This window comes from Geospiza fortis, unplaced genomic scaffold (genome assembly GCF_000277835.1).
Source record: "Geospiza fortis unplaced genomic scaffold, GeoFor_1.0 scaffold54, whole genome shotgun sequence".
In the NCBI taxonomy this organism is placed as follows: domain Eukaryota; kingdom Metazoa; phylum Chordata; class Aves; order Passeriformes; family Thraupidae; genus Geospiza; species Geospiza fortis.
Window position 1 is genome coordinate 395,085 of NW_005054301.1, and position 7,798 is coordinate 402,882.

At 42.6% G+C, this 7,798-nt stretch overlaps 1 protein-coding gene across 3 annotated transcripts in view; it reads left to right on the top strand.

Annotated features, from left to right (window-relative positions):
• FOXN3 (forkhead box N3) overlaps positions 1-7,798 on the top strand; it is a 168,553-nt gene that overhangs the window by 35,226 nt on the left and 125,529 nt on the right. For all 3 annotated transcript variants that reach the window (XM_005417431.3, XM_031065626.1, XM_005417432.3), the window contains one exon: positions 1,867-2,423. In XM_005417431.3, coding sequence (XP_005417488.1) covers positions 1,881-2,423 — 543 coding nt within the window. In that variant the 5' untranslated portion in view covers positions 1,867-1,880. Of the gene's footprint in view, positions 1-1,866; positions 2,424-7,798 lie in introns of those variants that run through there.

The window sequence follows — 7,798 nt, forward strand, 5'->3', positions numbered from 1 at the left end:
GCTCTTGGGCCGGGCGCCGCCGGACTTCCTTGCCGGCTCTCCGTGCCGGCCCGAGGGGGCTCCGCGGGGCCTTGGCCGCCCGGTCACCCCCGCTGCCTGGAGCGGGGAGAGAGAGACAGGGGGAAAAAAATCATGAAGTGATACGGCCCTTTGGGAGGATACTGGCAAATAAGGAAATTAAACAGAAAGAGAGCAGCGTGTTGTCATAGCAACAGTGCAATTAAATTACTTTACTGTCAGCCATCATATAATTTTCCTGTTTAGAAGCTCATGGGACGGAACTTCCATTTGGAGTCAAAGTTAAGTGTGCGACTTAGGTAGGCAATGTCAGTGCCCCTGGACGCCGGCGATTCCCTTGTTTACTTCTGGTTGCGCTGGATGCAGTTTTGAAAACTAGGAAGTGGGGCCGACGCAAGTTTGGCCTCCTGGTGTTTACATCTGCATCGGTATTTTTTCCTTTTTCAGATACTTACTCATGTAAAACTGCACATTTTCACTGAAGATGTTGACTGTATTGATATGCTTCCCTGCAGAAAAGTTCTGTGTGTTTCATTTTTAGTAAATATCTGCTTTGGTGTAACTTCGTTATAGAAAAACACAAAGAACTTAAAAGTTTTCGATTTTGCCCATTTGTGATAGCTAAATTAAAGTCCATTATTTCTCTTTCCCATAATGGCTGCGTTGCTCTATTTGTCCCTGCAGACAGCTAGTTCATTCTGTTGTTACCTGTAGCTTTTTTTGGCTTTCATTTACAGTATCCACTCCGTGACTGCATGGCTTCAGGTAACTGCTGGGGTTGTAGGTACAGGGAATCATTTAGTTCTTGTTCCGTGTTTGTGCAGAATGTTTTGTCCATTTCAATTCTGTTCTTAACTCCGTCCAGTTTTAGTTCCACTTCTGTTCACATCTCCAAGAGCTAATTTCTGGCAGTTTGACTGTTTGTAGAAGCTAAGGGAGCCTGTCTCCTGCTTCTGAAGTAGAATTGTTGGGCTTGTCTGCTTCTCTTGAACTGGGCAGGGGCCCAGCTTTGCTTTCCATCGGAAGTGCTCGGGACGTTCCAAGTATTGGTGTCACAGGTGTCCCCCCAGGGCCTGCTGGTGCAGCACCCTCAGCAGCCCACCCCACCTGTCACAGGCCACTGTTGAGCATCACAGCAGTCTTTCTGACTCTTGTTTTCTGCTGTGTTTGAAATAAGTTCAGCTTATGTTAAAATCTTCTCTGTTTATATACATTTTTAAAGTGCTCTATTGCTCTGGCACTTGCTTCCCCATTTTTTGGCCTTGGGCCTGAAACTACCGGGTGTTGTTTTCCCTCCTACTTTCTCCTGACCTTGCTGGTTTTGAAGTTACACTCTCATTTCTGAGTTTTGATGCAGCCAAGTCAGTATGGATGTTTGTCTGCCTATGCCTTTAGCCAGTGTGATTTTAATCACGGTGCTGTTGTATTGGCCTCAAATGTGAAACAGCTGAAATTAATCTGAAGCAACTGGCCATAAGTCACTCTTATTATTTTTTAATTCACATCCTTATTAAAGTGATACAATTGGGGTATTCAATGGTTTGAAAACACCGCTTCCTCTTTTAAGAGACATGGTTTGGCATTTCCTCTGTGGGGCTTCATGTGCATGCAGAACTGAGGTGTATCTGGATTATCATCTTATACCATCAACTGAAATTCCTTCCCTGTACTGACTTTAGTTTATTTTATTCAACACTTGTGGATGAGTGTTACATGAAACTGTCACGTTTAATACAGATGGCAAAAGGCCAAGTGACCAGTTAGGGTAAAGCTGTCAAATTGTTACACAGGAACTTTTTATGAGCTAACTTTTCTCTTTCTCCCTTTTCTTTGGATTCACTCTCCCAGGAGCTGCTGTCTAAATGGGTCCAGTCATGCCTCCCAGTAAGAAGCCAGAGGGCTCAGGAATTAGTGTTCCCAGTGGATTGAGCCAGCGTTATCAAGATAGCGATTTATCAAAGGCACTTCATGATGACGAGGACCTAGATTTCTCTTTGCCTGCCATCAGATTAGATAAAGGGGCCATGGAAGATGAAGAACTAACTAATTTGAACTGGTTACATGAGAGCAAGAACTTGCTGAAAAGCTTTGGGGACTCAGTGTTAAGGAGTGTTAGCCCTGTCCAGGACATTGGTGATGACACGCCGCCGTCTCCTGCCCACTCCGACATGCCCTACGATGCCAAGCAGAACCCCAACTGCAAACCTCCTTATTCCTTTAGCTGCCTCATATTTATGGCCATTGAGGATTCGCCAACCAAAAGACTGCCTGTAAAGGATATATACAACTGGATCTTGGAACACTTTCCATATTTTGCAAATGCACCCACTGGATGGAAAAATTCTGTGCGACATAATCTGTCCTTGAATAAGTGTTTTAAGAAAGTGGACAAAGACAGAAGTCAGGTGAGTTTGGAACTATGGGAATCTCTCTGGCTCTGAAAATATTCACCTGCTAATCCCAGAATATGTCCTTAACAATGGAGTATAGAATGTGCAACCCTGTGCCTGGTAATGTAGTTGATTAAGTTCAGAGGGCCAGCATTTCTTTCGCATTGCTCATTCTGATTTTATTAAATTCATTGTCTAGACATCTGTAAGAAAGTGTTCAGTGTGTGTGTGTGTGTGTTTTTCCCCCCAGCTGGTGTCTTCATGCATAGTGGTTAAATATTGTTTTTAGTTTTCATGCTGTGGTAATGGTTTCCAGCTATACTAGATGAATGTAATCATGTTATAAATAGGCTGCTTGCTGTTCTTGGCTTATACAAATGTATAGTGAAAGGGTATGCTTTATGTAAGAGTCCATTGCTATTGCCCTAGTCTGTGTTGTAATCCAAAAAAACATTTCTTTCTTTTATACAAGGAGGGTAATGGTGATGAAGCTTTGTTCCATTTCAAGTGAGTTTTAGAGAAATTCTTCAAAGAGCAGAGGCAGATCTGGCATCAAAGGTGAAGGTTACCCTTCACCAAAATCCCTGGCGTTCTTTGGGCTCATGTAACTTCTGCAGCTGGTGCAGAGCTGAAGCCCTGGGAGCACATCTTTGCTTTCAGATCTCGGTTGTTGTCTCCTGGCTTCACTGCTGATTCCCCAGCAGTGTCTGCAGGAAGAGGCTGTGTGCAAGGGAATGGGAAAGTGAGCAGAGCGGTGTGGGCAGTCCCTTGCATAGCCTTCTACTCTGTCCGTCTGCCTGGGAGCAGGAATCAGTTTCCAAAGGGGACCTTCTCAAGAAGCAGTGGACTGGATGAATCTTTGGCAAAGTACGAGTATACTGATAAAAATATCGGCTTGCAGATTAATTTCAGAGGCCTTCTCACAGGTTAGGGAAATAAATAGCAAGTAAAATCACATCACTCATGGTCTGTCTCTAAAATTGGCTGAAGATCAGAAAGTGAACACTTTCCCCTGGCAGAAACAATAGATGCACTCAGCTTTTGTACTTCAGTGAGTTAAATGCTGTGTTTGTCTTGTAACTTGTTACCCTGAAACTAGACTTCTCTTGGTGGTGCTGTTCTCCCTATTTTGTGTGCAATTTAACTTCAAAAGCTCTGGAATAGAAGCTCAAGTAACTCTAGAGGAAGAGTCATACACTATCCTAAACTAGCAACTTTTTATTTTAGATGAGTTAACTTTCTTTTCTACAGAGCTTTCATTTTTAAAGGATTGGCATGTCTATCTTTCTTTTTTTTCTTTTTAGAAAGTATTGTTACCTAGAATCCACTGTGATCACACACTATATATTTGTATTTTTTATCATTTAATTGCTGTGAAAGCTCATGTGTGAGATAAAAAATATCTGTTCCCAAACTGGATCTTTTTTTGTGTAAGCCAAAGTCTTAAATTCTGGTTTGGAAGTGAGACTATAATAACAATGCCACAACAGACTTTTATGACCCTGTTCCAGACTGTAAGAAATCTTCATACAATGCATTTAAAAAACACCAAAATAAGGTAACTGGCAAGGCGTGTGTTTAACTTGGCCATTTGTGTTTTGTTCTGACCATCTTCCTCTGTTTACAAGTTGACTATTTAGATTTCAGCTTCCTTCCTATGAGGAACTTGTCTTCATGTGTATCTGTCAAATATCCGGCCATGCACTGAGCTCATCTGAACAATACCACGCTGCCCTGCTGCTCCGCGGGGACATGGTGCAGCACAATGCATGACTGGTCACCCACATCTCAAATTCCTCATTACAGCCATGCTTACATTGCCAGACAGCAAGGTGTGGTGGGAGGCCTTGCCTGTATGAATCACAAGGTGGAGTTTTATTGATTCCAGGAAAATCACAGATTTTGAGAAAGAATTTGTTCTGCTTCCTGAAGATGCTAATAACTGCAGGTAGCCAGCTTTAAGGTGAATGAAAAGGCAATCTCAAATGTAAAATGCACCACAGCAGGTCATTCAAGTCTCCTGCTGGGTTTTTCGTAGTGTCCTGGCCAAGGGATGTGGCAGACAGAGTCCTGAGTGCAGAATTGGCCCTGGGTCAGAGTTGCTGAATCAGGTGCTTGACAGCTAATTGCGGACTTGGAAAGCAGTAAATGTCAACTGATGGCTTTGAAAATACCTTCGTGTGTGTGCACACACACTTGGGCTTATTTGGTACCTTGCAGCAAATATCTCTGCTGTTCAGAAGGAAGGTGGCCATCCTAAAGGGTTCTCTGGTTATGGTATGGGGTTTAGGGCAGGGGAAAGGGGGCTTTCATCTGTAAGGAATCATTTTATGCTACTTCTTGGAGACAGTTTTTGCAAATTGCAGGGTTGAGGTCTGCCTGTTTTACTGGTTTTACATGGAAAAAAGAAAAAAGCAATATTTAGCAAATGGCATGTTATGAAATGCTAACAAGATGGGCTCTGAAACATATACAGTATGGGGGGAAGGAGTTAGTGCTGGGAGTTGCAGGCATTTGCTGGTTGATGTGCGTTGACACATCGTGAAAAGCTAGAAGCTTTTCCTCTCATAGTTGTGCTTTCCAGTGTTTGTTTATGTAGCCTTTCAGTAATCAATTTTCTAAAAAAAGTTCTGCTGAACACTTAATTCTTTTTTGAACTCCCTCTGCATAGTAGTTTGCTCAGTCTTGAGTTTCACTAGTTTATATTCATGGGGCTAAATATGAATCTAGTAGTCTGCAGCTTTTTCTGCCTGCATATGCTTGAATTTCCGGATGTGAGATCATTGTAATGGAGAGGGGGAAAAAAAAGGACAGGATTCATCACTTTTTTTTTTTTACTTGCCCTGTCCTGGTGCTTTTAGGTCTGGTTCAGAATGTGGAAGAGAGGATTTGTTTTTACATTGCTGCTATTCCACATCACCTGTGGCAGTGCCATCAGGCTTACCTGGCAAACCAAAAGCCTGGCTGTTCATGGAACTGCGATGAGGCTGATCTGGATTGAGGCAGAGAGCTGGGCTGAAGAAGGGAAAATGCTGAGCCCTTGATTGTACAAACCTCTTTGCATTGAGCTCAGCAGTTTAATAACAGTTGGCCAGAGTATGAAGTTATCACATGATGGGGAGTAGATGTGAAGTTCCCTGGCTTTGTTTATACTGTCAGGCCTGTGAATTCACTTGTTCAGATTAATCCTATTGTGAACGTACAGATCTAAATGTCCTGTAGTCTGTGTCCCACTTAGTAGAGCCCGTTAGTCCATGACTTCCCTACCATCTGGTCCTTGGCTATAGAGAGGAATTTTTCTTGTATATGTGTCTCCATGGCAACGAGTTTGCAGTTGATATGGAAAGTAAGCAGTTGCCCTAGCAACGGAGTTACTGATGTGGCAGCTTCTCTGCTTGCAGGGAAAGGGCTAAGCTAGTTCAGACCCATTATGTAGGTTTGCTGTGATTATAGCTATGCCCACTAGTGCTGCTCGAGCTAAGGGGTGGCTGAAAAATTTTGTTACAAGCCCTATTTCTGCCTCCCTTGAAAATCTGATTTATTTGTACAGGGATTCCTGCTTTGAACAAAGGCTGGTAGAATTGTCTTTCCAGGGTGTGTGATGTGTGTGTGCCTTTTATGAATTCAAACTTCCTCAGTCATCGTTATCAGATGAGGGGAAATGATGTTTAACCTCGCTGGCTTTGCTGCAGTATTTTTGTCTCAGTGAACAGCCCACGGTTATAAAGGTTGGAGCTTTTGTCCCCATGTTTCTCTCTGCTATTCTGCTGGTTTTTCCCTGGTCTCTGCTTCTTTGGGCATCCATCCTATCCTCTTTGTGTCTGCTCTGTATTGTCTGAGATAGGGACACACACACATGCTGTGTGTATGCTGAAGAAATTCAAGTATCTGAAAGGTTTATTTGGCACTTATGCTGAGGGATGTCATAATAAAAATGTAATGAGGGTAAAGGATATGTTTATGGGGATGGGAGAAGAAAATTCTCCTGGCTTGATGTGGAAGTTATTCTTAGAAGTACGTGGTCCATAACTGGGTCACGGAGATCCAGCCAGGCTCCTCCTCTGTCTGGAGCAGGCTCTGAGATCTGAGGACTCCTGAGTGGTCCTTGAGCTTTGCAAGAGCTGATGTCCAACCTGTCCCTGTCTAGTGCACTGTCTCTCGTAAGTGCTCTGCCAGGGCATCTTGACAGAGGCCGTGGGAAACCCTTTGGGCACGGGAGATTTTTCAGGAGTGCCTCCTGCAAATGTCTTTCCTCTGATGTGACAATATCTGGGCTTTTGACGGTTAAAATCCTGTGCAAAGATCAGTGCTAGCTGGAATGAGAGGAAAAGGACCCTGCTTGTTCTTTGTTAGAATCTCCTGATCCAATCTGCATATGCACAAAGGTGAGGGAGACAGGACCCTGTCCTCCCTATTTTAATGTTGCTGAGGTTTCCTGTGAAAGTTCAGTTTCACACTGGGGATAGGAAATAATCTCCTCTGTTTTTAATGTTATCACCTAGACTGATCCAAATAACAGAATTATCAGAATTTCACTGCATTTATAACATCTGGGGAAGCTAAAGTGAAAAAAATACCAAAAATCAAACCCAACAAAACAACCCCTCAGATTCACGTGAAAGGCTTTATGTGACATGGACTCCATTAAAAAATAATTTCCTAAATAAGCTGGTGCAACTGTTAATTTAATTATTAAAAGGATATTTTGCGTTTTTAAACTGGAATTTGCCTAGTTTAACTTGAAATGCATTTTCTTATACTTTTGTCTGTCCTATGAAAAAGCTCTCTAATATCAGAAATTTTCTCCTCAAATTTATGTGCAGAGAAACAAGGGTCGTCTCTTTCTAGAAAAATCATAAAAATCTCTAGAACCATACTGTAAATGGAGTTGCAAGATATTAGACAATTTATGGAGAACTTTTCTTGAACCCTTTTGGTTTTATTTTTGAATTGTAAACCTGAGAATTATACAGAATATTTAAATAATAGATTTCCTAAAGCTGTGCATGGAAGTAACACTCTTAATTTCACTGGCTTCCAGCTGCTTGACTTAACATCAGAGCTAACTCTTCGCACAGGAATCTGCCTGAATTAACTGCTTTAGAGCTGTACAAAGCACAAGCAGTTCTTTTCAAGTAATGACAGGAGAGCTGGCAATATCCAGGGAATCCTCTGAACCTTATATCTAAGGTGTTTGTGTTGTCTTGCTCTCAGGATAGCCTGCAGACAGGTGTCCTGCTGCCTAACTGAGGTGTTGGTTGCACAGTGACAGGCCATTGACCTACCAGAGGGATTGGCCACTTAGGTTAAATAAACTGGAGTAAGGGGTCCCTCTGTGCTCCTCACCCACAGCCAAGATGATGCAAAGTGTGTTAAGCAGCGCTGAAAGA